Source organism: Equus caballus, chromosome 4, assembly GCF_041296265.1.
Source record: "Equus caballus isolate H_3958 breed thoroughbred chromosome 4, TB-T2T, whole genome shotgun sequence".
NCBI lineage: Eukaryota > Metazoa > Chordata > Mammalia > Perissodactyla > Equidae > Equus > Equus caballus.
This window is the reverse complement of record NC_091687.1, coordinates 49,702,145-49,723,375: the sequence shown is the minus strand read 5'-3', so window position 1 is coordinate 49,723,375 and position 21,231 is coordinate 49,702,145. Positions and strand designations below refer to the sequence as shown.

General features: G+C 36.6%; 1 protein-coding gene across 3 annotated transcripts in view; it reads right to left on the bottom strand.

The window, feature by feature from the left end:
• The window catches only part of SCIN (scinderin), a 70,262-nt gene that overhangs the window by 27,322 nt on the left and 21,709 nt on the right, over positions 1–21,231 (bottom strand). Inside the window, exons 1-3 of one of the 3 annotated variants that reach the window (XM_070264563.1) lie at positions 4,892–4,995; positions 2,324–2,395; positions 686–778 (exon numbers count right to left, since the gene is read on the bottom strand). In XM_070264563.1, coding sequence (XP_070120664.1) covers positions 686–703 — 18 coding nt within the window. In that variant the 5' untranslated portion in view covers positions 704–778; positions 2,324–2,395; positions 4,892–4,995. Of the gene's footprint in view, positions 1–685; positions 779–2,323; positions 2,396–4,891; positions 5,002–20,388; positions 20,539–21,231 lie in introns of those variants that run through there. The other 2 variants (XM_001495118.7, XM_070264562.1) reach the window with 2 other exon arrangements.

Below are 21,231 nucleotides of genomic sequence, written 5' to 3'. Positions count from 1 at the left end.
AGTTTGTGACTTTTGTCACCCTCGCCAGCAATAAAATCATAACATCATGGAGTTGGAAGGAACCTGAGTAATCTAATGTAATCTCTTTTTTTTGTTTGTTTCAGATAAGAAACCTAAGACCTAGAAGGGCCATGTCTTGCCAAAGGTCACCCAGCCCATCCTTCACCACAGAGCTGACATGGAACTAAGTCTGCCAATGCGCAGGACAGGGCTGTGTTGATCCTGCTTCCTTCCCGCTGTTTGATTCGACAGCCTTGCCCTCCTATAAGAAAGAAAGCCTTCTTTATGGCTAAACAGGATATTTTAGATGAGGTGAAGATTTTTTAGTTTATCAAGATTTTAGAAGAAAAAGCTTGCAAAGTATTTTTACTCCATGAAGTAAACATTTTATTGAATGTAATACATAGAAATATATCATTGCAAACTAGTACAGCAATAATATGTAACTCTAAGTCATACTAATAAGTTCACTTACTTGCTGTTTTTAATAAAAATAAGAAAATGTAATACAAAAAGGAATTTTAATAAATATACTAGAGCAAAGAACGGATTCTATCTACACATTTCTCTTTGAGGTCAAATGAGGAGAATTACCAACCATGGCAAAGAGAGTCCCTCCCGATACAGGCCCCCCAGCTGCATCCAGTCCAGTATAAACGACAGAACTCAGTGACAGGGAACTCACCATGTAGAGTTTAGCCATTTTCCTGTTAGTTATGTCTGCTACGGTGTCATCATCACCATCTCCATCCCTAAGCACTGGCTTTTTCCCTAAAACCTGATAAAAAGGGAACAACAGATAAAAGATAAAGACCTCTCATTAAACAATGCAGAATTAAAAAAAGAAAAAAAGAAAACCATCTCACATTTCTAAAGACATAGATCATAAAATATTTGCAATTAAAATGACCGGGCTCAAACATTTCTCATCAGTCATACTACATTGGCCTTTTCCCATGTGTCAAATCAACCAACAGCATTAAGTAAACAAACACTTAGTCTGCTGGTGATATGAACGTCCGAGAAAGTAAAATCCCTAGGTGTCCATATTATTGAAAACTAGCAAGAATTAGTTAAAATATGAGTTCTAAGTTTAGTTCTGCAACAGAATTTCTTCTGTGACTTCTGCTTCTAGAAGCAATCTATAGGTTTAATTAATTTATTATTACAAAGCAACATTACTATTTGAGTGTAGGGCACCGTCATCATTATTGACATATTATAGGCAGGGTACAGTGCAAGTTTTTGATGACCATACCATGCTTTGTTTTCTGCTGTATCCTTGGCCCTTAGAAGAGTGCCTAGGGTGTAGGAGACGCTCAATAAGTATATGCCAAATGAATGCATTTATTCTTTGCATGTATGATACAATCCAAAAGTTAAGTATTTAGTAGAAAGTACATCTAAAACTGCCTTGAACTTCTGTACGTTAAAATAAAAAACTATGTTTATATAAAGCACTTTAATTAAATTAATTGACATAAATAGCATAGGATGTTAAGGACAGGAATAAAATATAAACTTATGGTAAACAATGTGACTTTTATAACATAGTTATAAATTCAAGTTTAGAACACGTAAAGAAAGTATTCAGTTAGATTCAACAAATGTTTGATATACTATGAAATTCCTTGCATAATGTGTTTTATATTCAACATTCCTCCCAATATATAGTGTGAAAATACATTCTGTGAATACCAACCGACAATAAAAATGTATATAAATTCTAATCCTTGCATGAATATGGGCACAGCCTTGAGTCTAGGAATACAGTAAAGACCTTATTTCCTCCGGGAACATGCCCATCTTTTTGTTTACACAATGATAAACAAAATGTTTTAATCACTGTACATAGTAAAAGATTCTAATATAGTTTTTCTATTTTGCTAAACGTAGGATCAAGACAAAACTCAAAACACTTGCAACCAAAAGCTTTTTTTTAAAAAACATATTTACTCTGGTAGAAGTAGGTATGTTTTATAAGAGCAGTGAAAGGTCTGTTCATAGACCCTTTTGCAGTTCTATTCCAACAAAGACAGTAGTTTGGCATCAACAGTTTGGGTTAAGGACACATCTAACACTGGGAAGTCTCCCAGGGGCTGAGTCTGAGATTTGGGGCACGCTCTAACTTGTAATTTTCAGGCAAGAATTCCCATTTTAGCTAAGGACCTTAATTAGCCTCTCAAAGGACTGTAGCATAGCTGGGAATTGATCTCAGGGATTTACCAGAAACAGACTTAACTCCAGCGGTAGAAAGATGCTGTATATTGTCAAGTTTCTCTAAGGACCATTTTAAAATTCAGTCCAACAACTAAGCATTTACCAGATTCCTCACTGGGGTATACAAATGAGTTTTCAATCACCTTGTCCAACCCTTAAGGACTTTATATCCTGCCTAGAAAGAAAAAAATAATTAAATATGTTCCTTTTCTCAACTATGCCATACATTTTGATCTTTGAAATAAACTGTAAATATAGCTTTTCTTTTTCTCTACAGGTACAATAATGCCTAAATTTAAAACAATCATGTTAGGTTTCTCAAGTGATTAGCATTCAGCTCATGTAATCCTTTGTGTGTGATATCACATATATTTTGACATTTTAAAGAGGAAGGGAATCAGAAAAGCCTTATTTGAGGATGGTCCATAAAAATTTCATCTATCGTTCTAGCCAAGACCTGCTCCCTTGTCCTTCAATTATTTTCTGTAAGTTTCCACTTAGAACTATCATCATTCTCTAACACGCTTCAAATCGAGCTTATCCATCCACAAAACTGACCATTCTCAATTCTCCATTTGCTTCAGTGAATAGACTCTATTCTCCTCTTCACCAGACTTAAAATCATGTGGTCAGCTTTGGTTTTTTTTTAAAGTTTGGCACCTGAGCTAACATCTGTTGCCAATCTTTTTTTTTTTTCCCTTCTTCTCCCCAAAGCCCCCCAGTACATAGTTGTATATTCTAGTTGTGAGTGCCTCTGGTTGTGCTATGTGGGACACCACCTCAGCATGGCCTGATGAGCAGTGCCATGTCCGTGCCCAGGATCCAAACCAGTGAAACCCTGGGCCACTGAAGTAGAGCGCGTGAACTGAACCACTTGGCCACCAGGCCCGCCCTGGTCAGTCTTAAATACTTCCTGTCCTGCACTTTGAATCTCCTACCCACTTAGTCATTAAATTCTATTTTTTTATGACAATGTTTTGAGTCATTGATTCCTGTCTATTCCTTTATTCCCACCTTAGTGAAGGCCCTCACCAATGTAGTCATGGGTTATAGCTTGCTGTCAATTCCCTCTTTCCTTCAGTCTCACATCATCTTTTCATCCAGAAAGGTATCCTGTACACAAATAAGGAAGGCCCCTTATTTCACTTTACTCCCATACTTCAAGAACATGACTCTAAAAGATAAAGATTTATATGTTGCATCTACAGCAGTGGTTCTGAAAGTTCAATGTGCTCAAGCAACATCTGGGTGATTTGATAAAACACAGATTGCCATCTGCCAGCTCTTAAGTCCATACGTCTGGGACAAAGCCCAGGAATCTGCACACCAGATGATTCTGAGTTGGAAGCTTTCTGGACAGAGCCAAAACTCCTCTGTCTGGGTTTCAGAGCCCCTCCAGAGGCTGGAGGTCACCTACCCTGCATTATTTCTCACCATTCTCCACCCAGTCGCCTTCTCTAACCAGGCTGATGTTTTCAGTGTCCCTGTGGGAGCCATGTACTTTCCTTCCCCAGGGCTTTATCCAACACTCTATGTAACTTCTACCTAAGCTGACTGGCTATGGTAGAAGCAAAACTGAGCAATTATTCTTTGGTTGGTTCTGCTAATTATAATTAGCACAGTAATAGTTATGGCTTATTGAATGTCTATTATGAGTCACACGCTGTATCAGGAGCTCCAGACACGTCTCATTTCATCCTTATGAGAGCTCCCATGAACTAGACACTGTTATCAACATTTTACAGAAAGGTCACGGAGGCTCAAAGAGGTGAAGTGATGGTTTCACAGAGCTGCTAAGTGTCGAGGCAGAGATTCTGGCACAGTTCCCTTTACTGTAACTTTTCAGTAACTTTTAGAATTATTGGTTGCATATTTCCCTAAATCAAGGGAAACCAGGCAAGTCTTTGAAATGGACAAAAAAGTTCTCTCCATAGATGGTGCCCAGGGGACCCTTCTGGTGATCGGATGCCATAGAGGGCTGTACCTTTCCTTTTCTTTGAGTAATTTTCTAATTCAGTACAAGACTGATGGCAGCAAATGCTTTGCCTACAGAGATGCAGAGCAATTTTGTCTGGTGGAGATGAAACTAATTTCTGTCCGTGGAAGAGGCCAGCTTCGCATTTATTAGCAAGTTCATTTCAACATGATTGCCCATACGTTCATCTGTTCTTTGGATTCTTCTTTAACTAGTTATAATATCCTATTAGTTCTCTTATTAATGAATGAGGTAAATAAAATCTTTGACATGGGTTATTTTATATTTGTATGAGATCCAAGATTTTACTTCTTTGAAAACTACCCTTTAACATCTAGTACGTCTCTTGTCTAAAGCACATGTATTGGAACTTGTTTATATATTTATTGCCTTTCATTATGTATTAAAGGTTTCAGCTAACACTTTTCAAGTGCCATTACAAGCCATGGCAGGCACTTTAAAAATTTTATTTAACAGACGCTTACATATCACTAAGTACCACTCTAAACACTTTACATTTATTAAGTCATTTTATCTTTGTAAAAACTCTATGAAATTCTAAGAAACAGACTAAGTAACTTGCTCAAGGTCATGTAGCTAGTTAGTGACAAAGTCAGGATTTGAACTGTGACTCCAGAGTCTGTTCTTAGCGAACCTGCTGGGCTGCCTATTGTAGGTACTTTAAAAGGTCTTAACTTAATTGTTCAGGCCTTGTCTCTGGAGATAAAGCAGAAGACGTTTCACAGCAGACTGAATAGGACCACTTTTAGCTCTCCCATTCTGATTAGAACAATACTAGCAAACGCACGTGCGGCATTCTATTCTCCATGGTCACAGGGTTCTGCCTTCCTCTCCACAAAGTTCTGTTTTCATCTTTTTCTAAGTCCTCTCTTTCTACTCCCCTTTCTTGCTGGTTCTGCCTATGCTATGGGCATTAAAGGCTGAGAGAGGAAAGTTCTCTCATCATATCAGAGGGTTGTGTGAGCAAAGAGCCCTCAAAAAAAAAGATATAATGGTATTCAACAAACATGAGAGCTATGAATGAATGTAAAATAAAACAATAATACTTCCTTACCCATAAAACTGTCAAAGGTTAGGAGAAAACTGACAATATCGAGTGTCAGGAAAGATTCAGTACTCTACCAGGCACTCTTGAGAGAAGGAAAACTCTCAAAAGTGATTAATAGCAGGTAACAGAAACTTTAAAAGCATGCCAATTATTTAATCTAATAATTCTATTCTAGTAGTTTATTCTAAGGGAATAATTAAAATATATGCAAAGAATTAGCAATGAATGTTCATCATAGCATTTTATAATATCAAAAAATACAAACCACCTAAATGCCCAACAGGGATGGGACTGGAAATCTGTGGGTATATGATTTCGTTCTCTGCCTGAATAGATCTTCTTTTCTGCTGCCCACTCTTTGCCTTCGATAGGAGTTCAAAGAAAAAATATCAGAAGGAACTTATATTAAATTATTACAGCAAATAAACAAGCTAGCTTTAGAATCATAATCCTCTAGCTTCAGAACTTCCAGGTGCTGGCCCGGTGGTGTAGTGGTTAAGTTAACGCACTCTGCTTCAGTGGCCCAGGGTTCATGGGTTCAGATCCCGGGCACAGACCTAGCACCACTCGTCAAGCCACACTGTGGCAGCATCCCACATGAAAGAGAGGAGGATTGGCACAGATGTTAGCTCAGCAACGATCTTCCTCAAGCAAAAGGAGGAAGATTGGCAACAGATGTTAGCTCAGGGCCAATCTTCCTCACAAAAACTAAACTAAAATAAAAGAACTTCTAAGTTCTCGTGACCTGTGTCAAGATCATCCTCAGTGTCTTGTTGTGCTTTTTCTATATGACCCATTGTGACTTTTTCTCTTAATACATAAGTAGGCCTATTGCAAATTTGGCTTTTTTTAGAAAGAAGGACCAGGCAGTAGGAAAAACTTGGCTATATCCTCATAATTCTTACTTATTTTTCACATCTGCATCTGTCTTTATTTACTTTGAAATTTTTAGCCAGCTCCACCTATTCTGGATATGAAATTCCAACATTTACAATCTTCCTCACTTAACATGCACTTTCCTTCCTTTAACTTTCTACAGAAAAGTCAACATGTTTGGACACCATACAGTAAGCATTTGGAGTGAATAACAGGAAGAGAAGGGATAATATATGACCTGGAAGAAGGACGATACATAACTCAAAACTCCAGATCACTTCGGATAAAAACATTCTAAGTTGGCGTCAAGTCCTAAAAGCATTGAACAGACAGGCTATGTGCTTCTCGATTCTGATCTCAGCATGACAGATTAGGAAAATGAGGCTGAGAGATGTTAGGAGTTTTGTCTTTGGCCCAAGTCTTATAAAAAGTAAAGCAAGGATGTAAACCCCAGTCCTAACAACTATTGCAGTGCTCCATCAAGAAGTGAGACACGGAATTCTTCTTATCTTAATCACTTCAGTGTGAATGGCTCTGCTTCTACTTTCACTAAAAACAGAGTAAACTCTCAGGTTCCGAGAGCTAACATTTTAATCACTCATAATTCTAGCGTCTTATTTCCTTTCCCTAAGTGGGAAAAAAAAAATCAATAGGATGCAAGCATATGGTAAATAGGAATTCATTGTAAAAGTGAAGTATAGCCTTATTGTTATGGTGTTTTACTTGCTTCAAGGCACTTAATGCCTTAGGTACAACAAATATTTGATAATAGGGAAGATACACAGAGATATAAAATAACAGGCAATTCTGAGGAGTTCTACGACCTCGTTTAGCTGGCTCCACCTTATTTGGATATGAGGTTGCAACATTTGCCCTCCCATTCTCTCTCAGTGATTTGCTTCCTTGCCTCTGAAATACCTTTATCTCTTTATTGATCTATCAAACAAAGGGAAATTTAATATATCAAATAGTGGGTAAAGATATTTTAGATGAGGGAAAGCATGTGAAATACAGGTTTGGATAAAAGGATAAAGTGAATTGATTGTCTGCAAGCGAGGTTTGGCTATTTAATTATCTGGGCCAGGGCCATCCAACAGGGTTTTCCGTAACTGAAATATTTCATATCTGTGCTGTCCAAAATGGTAGTCCTAGCTACCTGTGGCTATTGAGCACCATGGCTAGTATGACAAAGTAAGTGAATTTTAAATTTTATTTAATTTTAATTGATTTAAATCAGAACTTAGCCACCTGCATCTCACGGATGCTGCTGTTGACAGTGTAGCACTACAGGACTCAGGGAATGCCATGGCTTTGGGGAACTCACCGCGATGCAGGTCTGATCCTCAGTGTCACTGTAACACCAACAGCTTAGAGACCAGATTTAGAGGGCCCAACTCACAAGAAAGTTAACTCATAAGTTATTATACCATGGAAAGCTACTCACAAGTTATTAAGATATATAAGCCAGAATGCCAACTTATTAAACTAGAGCAGTTGTTTTCACTGGCTGCATATTAGAATCATCTTAGGAATTGTGATAAGGAATGCTGAAGTCTGGATCTGAGCCCCAGATATGCTGACTGAAGCCCCATCATTGTGTATTTTAAAAGCCCTCTGGACCTGGTTTGGTGATACGATTCAAGTGTTCAGTGGCACCAGCTTTGTTAGCCTGGCTCATCCATCTCAACCATCAGGATGGGGCCAGCAAGCATTTCTGACATTCACATTAGCTTTTCAGGGAACTTTTCCTGTGGACTAATTATCATGGTCTGGTGGTCTGGAAGCTGTCCCAGGGCAAACCTCAGGTAAAGATTTTAGGCCATCCGCCTTTTCTGGAGATCATTAAACTTTTTTTCACAAGATCTCAAACCCATTTGGACATCTCTACCTGATAGGTTCTTGAATGGACACTTCCATCGTTCGCCTTTGGGCTTCGTAATTTCTGTGCTTCACAATGAGCATCCTCCTCCTTGTCTTTTTGACAATTCCTTCATCTGGCAGATAAGGCAATCTGAGAATCTGAATCTGAACCCACTATTAAGTGACGCTGTGACCTTGTTTCCACATTTTAAATGGTACAATAATTAATACCATTCACAATTATCATGATGATTAAGTGAAATAATGTATGTGAGGCGATTGTCACTATACCTGGCGCATAGTGAGAACTCAATGAAAGTTAGAACCTGTATCCTCTCTTCGCCCTTACATATGTAGAGTGAAACCTTGCCCTGGTCAAAGGGTCATTCTCTCTGCTTGATATGCCCCTGCACGTCACTGCTCTGATTCTTTGTATGATGATTTCACCATTTTGAACTTCCTGCCATACACCTCCCTGTGGATTTGCACTTAATTATTATTTGTTCACGTCTTGATCTATTGATGTCATTAAGTAGCTATATGTCTTGATAGTGTACCCTTGTCAAAGTCTTCTATGTTAAGTCTAAAACTACCAATTGAATACAGATCTATGTAGGCCTCTTCAGAAAAACCTTTGAGAATAGTTTCCTGAGCAATCAGCAAGGGAAGAGCTGATATTACTGAGAAGGAAAAATAAGACGTAATAACATCTTCCCTTCTTTGAAGTTTTTCCACAATTACAGTAAGTATGATGCCATTAGTCCTTTGTCATCAAACTAATTCTCTGATCTTCCTATGGATTTCAATCGTATCTCCCCATTTAGTCTTGTACATATGACCTTATTTTGGAGGCAGGATGTATCAGTTTTGTAAGATTTATAAATAGAGTGTCTATGGTATAGCAGCACCATGGCAAAGAGTGGGGCTGTAAGGATGACTAAGTTAGCTGTGGTCCCTGCCCTCAGTGAGCTTTCAGTGTGGGGAGGATAAAGAGGTTTCACTTGTCCTTGCTAAATCCCAGTGTAGGCACTGGCTGCTGGAGCAGTCTGCAGAGAAGGATTCTGAGGCTTCCAAATTTGGTAAGAAAGTTTAACACGATCTACCAGTTATTACACTCATGGGCAGGTAGAAGTGGTGGACATATTTCATTTATTTTTAACCCCAAATATGTGAAAATGGCCTGTAAGGATTCTCAGAGTTTAGAGAGTATCAGGTCCACAGAGGAACACCCTCCCCCTCTCAAGGCTGGCTCTCCACCATCATGCTTCTGGGCTTTTTCCCTCAGTAACGTATCACTTATTCTCATCAACTTTAGAGATTACCAGAAAGGTTGAATACTGACAGTAAGAGACACAAAACAAAGGGTCAAGCCAGTCTGCTGAGCACAAACAGTGTGCTACTAAAGCTATGACTTACAATATGGAGCACATAAAATAGGCATGATTGTCAAAAATGTGTGGCAAAATTTTGGAAGTTATAAAATAACTTCACAGCAGATGGGCTTCCCATGTCTCTGTATGTTTAAGATTGCAAGCTCTGGAATGAAGACTGCGTGGGTGTGAATCACAGATCTCTCTTTCCCATTCCCAAGTGGGCAAGTTCACAGCCTCTCTATGACTCACTTTCCCCATCTGTAAAGTGAGGGTGTAGAGACGCTATGGGTGCTCTGCCCTTCTCACCTTGGTCTATCTCAGAGGTCATCTGCAAATAATGTCTTAAAGGTCAAAGCCTTCTGCTCTCTGCCTGATGGCATTATCTGGTCCACTGAGCTGTACTGTATCCAAACACAAGGCAGGCTGGAGGTGCGAGGGAGTTCACACCCAAGGACCAACCCTCAACCAATGAGTGACGGGAGTTACTGGCTAAATCCTGCAGCCACCTCAGCCTTCAGTGGGTTGATTCTGAAATGTGTTGCATACAGTTTCTCAGAGGGTCCCTCTGGGACTAAGTCCAAGTTGATGCAGCAGTAAATAACTTACTGACAAACTATTGCCTCATTTTACCCCTACTCAATGCTTCCAGGATCATCTTCCAAATAACGATCTGCTCCCAAGTCCTTGTCTCAAAGTTGGCTTTTAGAGGAACACAAATGAAGACAAGGGATAATAAATGTGTCTGCTTCATAGGGCTGTTGGAAGAATTAAACTCGCTCATCCTCGTAAAGCTCCTAGAAGAATGCCAGTCACACGGTAAGCACTGGATGTTGGTCATGGTAGGGCTTGTTTTTACCTCCTCTGCAGCAAATGAAATCCATGACAAATCTGTTTCTTAGATGATGGAATTTCTGTGCTAATGGTAAGAAGCACTTGTATCATATAAAGAAAAATGCAACTAGAAAGAGTAAGAAGTGAACAGAAAATTCAGCCTACCAGTGAGCCAACTGCCCTCACGCTTGTAGGGCATAACGAGATGAAATTACGCTATCACCTAGCATTGGAGCTCCAGGACTGTGAAGATCACAGCAACTGATATTCGATTATAGTGCATTTGCTATTCGCTCAGAACAGTGTTCAATCAACATATTTGCCTTGTCTACATGCACTCTATCAGACTTCATTAAAATCTATCTTCAGTTTGGGTTTGCTTTTTTAGTTGCAAGAATTCATTGAAACAGAGCATTGATATTTAATTTCTCATTTATGCATGGTATAGGACTTCATTTCCTAATATATTTGTATGGCTTTCTTTTGTTTTGCAAACAGATACTAACACGTATTTTTTACAGTATGTTAGTACTTTTTCCTGATTAGTAGAATGTTATGGAATAGCCAGAACTGAGGATTTTCTATTGGTTTCCACTAAGAGTATACTGTATTTACATGAACAAGCTATGCTTTCCTTATAGTCATTTTAAAATACTTTTTTATAAAAATACATATATAGATATATCTAAAAACAATGTAACTGTAAAACTGTAATGCACGGATACCCTTGCAAACATAATAGTAATTCTAATAGCAATAAATGAGCAATAGCATTGCAATAACACTGCAGTTTTTTGCAGTAACATTGGTTTTTCATTTGCACAAGTACTGTCAGTATAACCCAATTCCACCACAGTGTGATTCTTGGCTCTGAAAAAACAAGACGTAGAAGCATTATCCAGATGGCCTATATTTTAGGGAGTTCTTTCCAACATGTGAACATATTTTCTTATGATAGTAAACAAATATTAATTACTAACTAAATACTAAGGAACTGTGACTTGCTAAATCTTGGAGTTGACCTTTTAATATCTGGGCTTGGCTAATTATTGGGACAGAATGTGTCAGAGGAAACTGATATGAAATTAATATTACTGTTAATTATTATTATATATTTAAAAAACTATTTAATTTATAAAATGAATGTCAAGGGAGTTATGAATCACTGAATCTCAGAGATCTAGTCGTTTGATATCTGAGTTTGCTAATTCTTAGCATAAGGGATAAGAAGAAATTAACCTAAAATTACTGAAAGAAAATATAGTCTTACTGTTAGTTTTTTATTATATATTATCACTAATATTATAACAAACATTAGGAGTAATATAAATAGAATAGAAACTTGTGATTCTAGTTTAATATTTATGTTAATTCAGATGTTGACTTTGTCGGGGCAAAGATCGATCCTTCTATGCAGTGCATCTGTCTTAAAATTGCATTATCCTATTTACAGCTCCTATCACTAGTTCCTCGCTTCAGCTGCAAACTGAAGGGAACATTACCTCATTCAGAAATGATTGCCAAGTGGCATTAATTTGGACTGATTATATAAAAGTGACCCATTATCAGTAAGGTCACAAATCTTCATGTTGAACTTTGGTGTGACAAGGTGGAAGATTATTTGAAATATTTATTGTTATTTTATTGCAGCATATGGTTAACAATACTGTTACTATATTTCTTATGTTTGTTCAGAATATTTCAACTTCTCCCACTGGATGAACTGGTGAGGAACAAAATGGCTATCTGAATTAAATACTAGAAATCCAAATAAAAGATTCATTAAAATAAATGACAACAAATGAATGGTCCTCAAACAGTGTCTGACACATAGTTAGCTATCAATAAATAGTAGATATAAACAGCTATAGCAACTACAGTGCTCTTGAAAGCATCATAACCTACAGCATGCACTGCTTGTCACTATAATCCTTGGGATTTGGGGTGTGTACTAAGTATCATTGCCATAAAGCAAAATGGAGGGAATGATTTAATTACAATGCAACAGAAGGAAGAAAAGGAAAGATTCCTATCTACTGGTACTGTACCTCATACCTCCTCTCTACTCTATATGTAATGTAGCCTCAAGACTAATCGAGAAACAGTGGTAAATATTTTGATCCCTTTAACTTAAAAAGCTTTGAATGGTAAACTCATAAATGGACCTCCTTTTTTCCATATGACTCTCATAACGTTATTTCAGTCAGACAACAAACACGGAGGAACCTCTCCGATGTGCCAGACACCATGCTATATGAACGGAAAATTCCAAAGTGTTTGTCCTTGTCCAATTTCCCAAGAACTTAGAAAAAGATCCCAGAAAATAAAGGAAGGATAAACAAGGAAGTTAAAGCTACTTGGACAGCACAGAAAGAGAAGTGTGCCTCTCTGAGAAAACATGTTTGTTGTCTCAGTGTTAGTATCTATTGACCAAATTAATATCTCAGGCAACTCAAATTTCCACCCTTACAAAGTACAGAGTTATGATTATCAATGAGTAAATATGAGGGCAACATAAAATAGTTCAATGAGTGATGTGGGTGTGTGTGTGTGTGTGCACATTATACACCCACAAAACCACCTCAGGTCTTATGTTTAAGGAGCTCAAAACACCCATGTTTGTTCCCTGATGCTAAAAAGCAATATGATTTTTATTCTTATTTAGATTATTTTCCTGCAAATCTTTAGACTCTTTAAAAAAGTACTATATAATCATTGTTCCAAAATGATCATGATGGGGATTTCCAAAACAGCTCCCCCTTTCTATAATGGTGCTTCTTTGGTTCACTTTATACTATTCTACAAAGATAAACAGAAATAGACTTATCGAATCAAAGATCAACCCAGAAATAAAAAAGTTCCTCTCACTCTCTATAGCATCATTTTCAAAACGATCATGCTTGATTTAAACATACAGTGATATTTCAGTTAAAAAATTTAAATGTGATCCCACATAAATCCAGTAAACCCAAGATTACACTATGAAGCAAGCTTTCCCACAGAGAAACGTAAAGGAATGTTGACACAATTCTAAATTTCTAAATTCCACTTTGATCTATTTCTTCATCTTTTGCTTTACATGCTTAAACGTAGGAATATCCCAATGATTAGATTATTAAATGTTCAAAATCACTCCTGATGTTACTTTCTGTAAATTTAAATTATATAAAAACTTGGGAAGCATTAGCCATTTGCATAGCCTTTTGATGTTAAGTTTTGGGGAAGAATAAGACAAATATATTTGGTGATTTAAAAAACAAAGCTCTACATCTATGTAGTGCCATGGAGTTCACGGAGCATATTCACTTTTAACTCAGTTCTGAGAAGCACCAGCACTGGGACTGTGGGTACCAGCCAAGCAAAGTGGTCAGGGCCAGTGGACAGCAGTGTTACACTAGAGAGCGAGAGAAGGAGTGGGCCTTTGTGGTTGCAGGACACTAAATGGAGAGGTGACCTGACACAGGAAGGAGGATCCTACAGATGGAGGTATCCCACTACAGCTCCTGGGAACACGCATTTTTATTCACTGAATGAAAACTTAGACACCAGCTATTGATTTCCTACTGTGTTAGGTACTTTCACCTGGAGAATATGCAGTTTACCTAACACATGGAAAGATACTGCGACAAATATAAATAAGCTCAGGACTCCGTTATTTCTTTCCAAAATCTTACTTGTAACTATTCATCTGTAGAAAGGAGAGGAGCAGCATACATGAATTATCCTTATCTTAACACTAAACTGCTCCTATACAAATGCAGTTGGTTTTAAAACTTAATCATGTCTTCACCAACAATATCATTTAAAACGCAGGGAAGTTTTTTAGGCAATACTATTCTCTAGAAAACAGGAAAACAAATGTTATGGTTTTCTGGTACCACATAGTTCACAGTTAATTGTATTAATTCTCCAAACATGAATGAGCAAGGAGTTAGTGCTGTGAGGGCTACACAGATATAAAGGCAGTGCCTGCCCTCGAGGAAATTGGAGTAGCATTGATAAGATATAATTTTCTTTGGCAAAATAGTTTAGGAAAATATGATTAAAATTTTATTCTTTGACTAAACAGACATTCCTAAAGGATAATTTAAGAAATATCTGCTGGATCCTGAACTCACCTCCTACCACAGACACAACAAATCTACAACTATATATGGAATAATTTCCTCTGAAAAAGTTCTGAAAACTGGATGAGCAGAACTTCCACATCAAAGAATAAAAGGGCAGCAACGAAACAGTTAGGAAAGGCAGACACACGTTCTTGCCAAAAACGAAAAGACAAAACAACAACAAAAAAATCCACCCCAGGTGAACCGATCCAAAAATGGGAAGGATCCCCAAAATACACAATTTTTCCCTGAAGAGCAAGGGGTTTGTGCTCCACATCAGACACCCCAGCCCTTATATACTGCAAGAGACCAGCCCCCAAAATGCCTAGCTTTGAAAACCAATGGGGATTATGACCAGGAAAATCATAAAACGGTAAGGAATGGAGAACCCTCTATGAAAGGATTCACATGCAGATTCACTGGCCCTGGAACTCAGCAGGAAAACACCAGATTGAAAAGCACCTAGACCATATGTGAAGGAGACCCACTCACTAATCTTAAAGCATCTGCCAGAGGCAGGAAATTACTGGGACTCTTTCCAGGTTGGAAATACTGGCAGGCGCCATTTTCGCAATCTCATTCTAACTTGCTAAGGCTGGCATTGTTGAGCGCCATTTTGGAACGCTCCCTCTAACCTGCTAGAGAGGGTGGGAGTGCCCTGCTAAGAGTCCTACCCACCCCAAGGCATCAGCAGATATATGCACCTCTACATTCGCAGCAGCATTATTTACAATAGCCAAGATATGGAAACAACCTAAGTGTCTGTCGATGGATGAATGGATAAAGAAGATGTGGTATATATGTACAATTGAATACTAGTCAGCCATAAAAAAGAATGAAATCTTGCCATTTGTAATAACATGGATGGACTTTGGAGTATTACGCTAAGTGAAATAAGTCAGATGGAGATAGACAAATATCATATGTTTTCACTCATAAGTGGAATCTAAAACAAAACAAAACAAATGAACAAGCAAAACAAAACAAAACAAAAACAAACCCATAGATACAGAGAACAGATTAGTGACCACCAGAGGCAAAGGGGGTTGGAGGGTGGCCAAAATGGGTGAAAGGGGTCAACTGTATGGTGACAGATGTTAACTTGATTTTTGGTGGTAGATCACTTAGTAGTGTACACAAATGTCAAATTATAATGTTGTACACCTGAACCTTATATAATGTTATATACCAATTTTACCTAAATGAAAAAAAAGAAAGAACTATCTGCACTATTCAACTCTAGATTTTACTTATAAGATATCCAGCTGAATATCTGATCAACTTGTAAAGAGAATAACTGAATAAATTATTTTATTTTCAAGTTGTCAATTATGATGTATAGTAACAAGATGAACACAGTTCCTATATTGGGAGATCCTTCAGAGGTTACTCTAGTCTATGTGCTATTATCGTACGGTCTAAAATACATCAATTTTATCACGAGAAGGCTTCCAACTAATGGTGGTATCATTCTGACCATGCCTTCTGGAGTCTGAGGACCCTCACCATCTGTTCCCACTCTCTGACTCTGTTTTAGAGCTAGCGTGTGCTTTTCTCCTCAATCACACAATAAAATAAGTAGAGTTTTTGGACTTTACTGGGAAGCAGCCTACTGCTCAATAAATACATTAACTGAGACATAATATGATAGTCTAATTTTTCTTCCAATTTTCCTTTTTTTTTGGTCCACAATCTGAAACAATGATTGCACATGATGGTCTAGGGAGCCTTAGTGTTTTCATAAAAACAAGAAATCTAGCAGTTCAGCAACATAACATGTGCTTACAATCTTCCTGCAGTATTTTTACTGCCAGTATTCTGCCGCCAGCATCTATAATGATTACAGACTTAACAAGTTCATTAAATTACATTGGAAAAAAGTCTTTCCGGGTAAGACAAATTAGTTGTTTTTTGTTGTCATTTCAAACAAGGTCTTCTTCATTCTCTTTTTGATATCTACCAGATGCTATCTTTTTATAATGAAAGTCTATAATACAGATTGATAAATTATTGACCTTAGCAATTTTTCCTCAGGGAATATTTTAGCCTCCCTCCTAACATTTAGAGAATGAATACGGCCAACCAAGAAAATTTGGGACCTTACTACTAGTGAGCTATTTAATTCTCCTTCACATTCATTGATAATTTATTTTAAATATGAAAAGAAGAAAGACCAAGAAAAAAGCTTTACATAATTTATACACAGCTTTTCATGGTAAATATGTTTACAGTGATGAGAAAGAAAGCACAAAGTAAAATGCAGCTTTAATTAGTTTCACTTACAGGATTATTTTCGTATTTAAACATATGCGCTTTTGAGAGTGCTAAAGATACAGATAAGAGGCTGACCACACATCCTGTTTCTCCAGACAGTCTTGTTAATACATGGCCTCTCCGAGTCCTGTCTGGTTGGTATCCCCTATTACTCTCCTAAGTGTTTTGGTTTGAAGGACAAATTTATGATCAAACTAGAGATCAGCCATGTTAAAATTGTGTGAAAAAAATGGTGTGGACAGCTGAAAAACTTCAAAATAAAGATCAACTTTTCAAAAAGTTCTCAGAAAAATTATTTTTTAATATTTTTTGTGTTGAGTACTTTAATGTGTTAGAAAGACATGTTCCAAATATTCAGTATCGAATATGAAGAAATCCTAACAGGATCATTTAATTGATTGAAAAGTCCTTGATTTAAAGCCATTACTAACCTTCATATATAGACTTCCTTTTTTTTTTTTTTGAGGAAGATTAGCCCTGAGCTAACTACTGCCAATCCTCCTCTTTTTACTGAGGAAGACTGGCGCTGAGCTAACATCCATGTCAATCTTCCTCTACTTTATACGTGGGACACCTACCACAGCATGGCTTTTGCCAAGCGGTGCCATGTCCACACCCGGGATCCGAACTGGTGAACCCCAGGCCGCAGAGAAGCGGAACCTGAGAATTTAACCTCTGCGCCACCGGCCCGGCCGCAGGACTTCCAAAGCTATTTAAGATAAATAATTTTTACAGATTTTCATTAAAAATGAGACACTTAAAAGGTCGTTTAAAAGACATTTTCAAAGATTTTTAAAATCCGTCTCTAGCAAAGTCAACAGTTGCATCAGAGTCTCAGCAAAAGAAATGGCATTTCACTATCTTAAATGAGGTAACCTTTTGTGTGTGCGTGCTGCAGACCACTCCAGACCACTTTGGAAGATTATGAACCTTTTCTAAGAAAAATATTTTTTAAATGTGTAAAATAAACTACAAAGTATTACAATGGAAACCAATTATATTGGACTACAATTGTCAAAATATCAAAATATATTTAAAAAGCAAACGTGATAAAGTAATATGTGAGCTTCTTCATTAACTCATGAATTAAATTGTCGAACAGCAGTCTAATCACCATCATGATTACCAAGCAGTGATGAATAGATATGATACTTTGAGGTTATCTAAAATAACTCTAATGTGGTCTGAGGAGTCACAGCTACTGCTCACGCTACTGTGGTTTGTTGACTACATTCACAAGTGGAGAAAATGTTCATTAAGAGGTTAGTGAAAAGAAAGTTGCAATTCTTTTCCCAACCAAGTTCATGACCTCTTTGAATTCTATTGTTTTAGGTACAACATTAAGAAAACCTAGTGGTCCAAACAGTTTATCACAGGTGCACAATTAACTCATCAAACTGCTACTGACCCTTGCAATGAAGTACACAAAACAACATGTGTGAAAACAAAAAGCCCACTGAAAGCTTTTTAAGAAAAAAAGTGAAGGCTCTCGCTGAAAACACAGTTCAGTTCCCTGTGTGTGTGAGCTGTCAATGAAGTGCAGCACATGGTGAATGTGTTGAACGGCAACACAGTGGGGCTTTTCTAGAACTTTGAAAAACCAAACAATGAAAACTCCTAAAACACAGACATGGCATTTTATGTGAAGCAGTATGTCCCTTATCCCTATCACTAATATCTTATAATCAGTTATATTGTCACACACATTTTTCTTCAGGTTTGCATTTTCTTATTTTACTTTAACAGTGTATTCATTGACTATTTATACTTTTCTTTCTCCGAACTTCAAATGAAATCCAATAATGGACACCAAAGACTACAAATGGTTGGAATTAAACACAGATATTGCCTAAGAGATAAGACAGAATTACAGATCATTGGAACTTAAAGGGACCATAAAAGCCACTTTGTCTAACCTCTCACTTCAGAAAAGAGGAACTAGAGACAACTAGAAGTTGAGGTTAGGGACTTGCTCAGGCCCCAAGACAACCAGAGAAAAGCTCAGTCTGATAGTTAATGCACCGCCCCTCCACCTCTCGACAAGGGCAAGTCCTGTTCCTGGGCCCACTTCTATCAAAGCATAGCTATTGAAACAAGCGGTTACGATCAATTAGCAATACATCTTATTTATAGATTTTTGCTTCCAAACATGGCAGTAAGAAGACTTAACTGGTGAGCAAATCTCTAGAACAGAGGCCTTGAAAGAATAGTAAAAGATCAAGAATTTGTTTTGAATAGTTTATAAGGTCTAATTTATTAGCAATATTATTCTGACTACTAAAAACCCAGTCAAACCATCGCTAACTTTATTTTTTTAGATGGCCTTTTTTTCTGATTATAATTGGAATACACATCCATTATATTAAATTTTGAGAATACAAGGACGAATGAAGAAGAAAATAACAAGCAGCCTACGCCAACAGTCAAGACAATATTGGTAATATTGGTAATATTTCAGCATATTTCTTTCCAGAAATATATGTACATATGAATATATAGTTATTTACATATAATCTTACATATTAAGATAATATTGTATATAAAATTTTATACCCTGCCTTCTCTCTAAGCATTATACCATGAGCATCTTCCCACTGAATCAAAATTGCTTCCAAAACATCATTAATGTGAAAGTCTATGTTGCGTGCTTATTAAGTAATGAAATTTAAAGATAATATAATCAGTAAAATTATCTCATATAATTTTTGATCACTGGATTATGTAGGCTATGACTGATCAGGTAACTCTAATGCATTACATTGCTCTAAATCAAAATTATTAAAAAATGTGTTCTCTAAAGACAAGGTAGTGTTTAGAAAAATTTGAATGCAAATGGCTAAAATCTTTACGGAAAAATGTATAATATCCCAAGAAATTACAGAAACAAAAATCCAAAGAGATACCAGCTGCTACTATTAAATGCAGTAAGATTCCAAAAGCTATTACAACAGTCAATCATGATCGGGCTCTGTAAAGTCCTGAGGGAACACAGTACTTGTGCAAGGGAGCAGCAATTAGTGTAAATATTTAGTGCCTGGTACACTGGAGGACTTTAATAAATGTTGATTGAATGAATAAATAAAAATCAATTTACAAACAGGTATAGACATCTGAATATGATTATACTCTTTCACTGACAATCTTACTTAAAGAAATATATACAACATATACACTCAGGTACACACTGCACTTTTATTAAGGGGGAAAAATTGGTCACAATTAAATGTCCAAAGCTGGTAATGGTTAAGTAAATGAGGTAGGTAGAAAGAGCCATGGAGACAATTTTCAGATTAATTTAACAACTATACTAAAATTATAAGTGTCTTGCCTATAATTCTTAGTTTAAAAATGATTATTTAAAATATTGGTATATTTAATCTCTTGGTATAAGATTTTATTTCATTCTTTAAATAAAATAATCGCTAATTTTAAAATCAAAGAAAATCACTGCATTTAAAAAAAATGTTGAGAAGCCCAGATGAATAACTTATTATTTTTCTTCCAAAATATATTCTTATAGTCAATATCAAAAGTGTTGTGCATCTCTTTGTTCTTGAATACCACAGAAGATAGGGTCAAGGTTTCCTGGAAAGTCACATGAATGGTGAGAGAAAACAATCTTGACATTCTATCTTCCTAGTACCATGAGTCACATAACTCTGATATTTCCTCTTATTAATCTTAGCCTAAGTATTAGAGAATTTGTTAAAACTAACACACACACACGCACACGCACACACATACACACACACACATGACTTAGAGTGGTGACCCTTTAAAAAACAATGTAAGTCACAATACCTGTAAAAGCTCTGATGGTTCACTTCCTTCTTCCACCACAATTAGTTGAGATCTTCCTTTCCTTTCATTGTCCCGAATGCCAATGGCAACCTGGCTTGCCTTCAGACGCTCATATTTATTGCACGAGGAACCACACCATTGGTAAATTTCCTAAAAGAGAGGGACAGATCTTTTGACCTCAGAAATATGTGGAAGACATTCAGCACTGTTGTAATACCCATTGTGATTAATTAGGAAAAAACAAAAAGGTATAAAAATAAAGTTATTTGTTATTGAGGTATATATGATTTTACATATTTTATTTATACCTCATTCTGTATCCTGTTGCTTTCAGTTAGCATTATAAAGTAAGCATTTTTTTAAACTATATAAATACATATCTCACCACTCTTTGTGTATATAATCCACTAAGCAGAATTTATGAAAGTAAACTTGTATAGATTACTTAAATTTAAAATAATAAATTTACCATATTTCAGAAAGGTGGTTAAGAATCTGTTCTGCTCTTGATGATCATAAAAATTGATACAACACTTCTGTAAAGCAATTCAACAATTCTTATGAAGAGGCATAAAAAGAGATAAAACCACTGACCCAGTAATATCACTATCCAGAATTTATTTTAATAAATTATTTATAAAGAGAAGAAAGAACATGTACAAGTGTTTTCATTGCTATGATTATATTGGTGAGGCACTGACAGACATTAAATGTTCAACAACAGAATAACAGTTATGTAAATTATGATACATTGAAAAATAGATACTTAAATATCAAAGTTATACCTTAACAGAAATTTAGAAAAATAGAAACAGAACAACAGTTTGATATTTTGTAAATTAG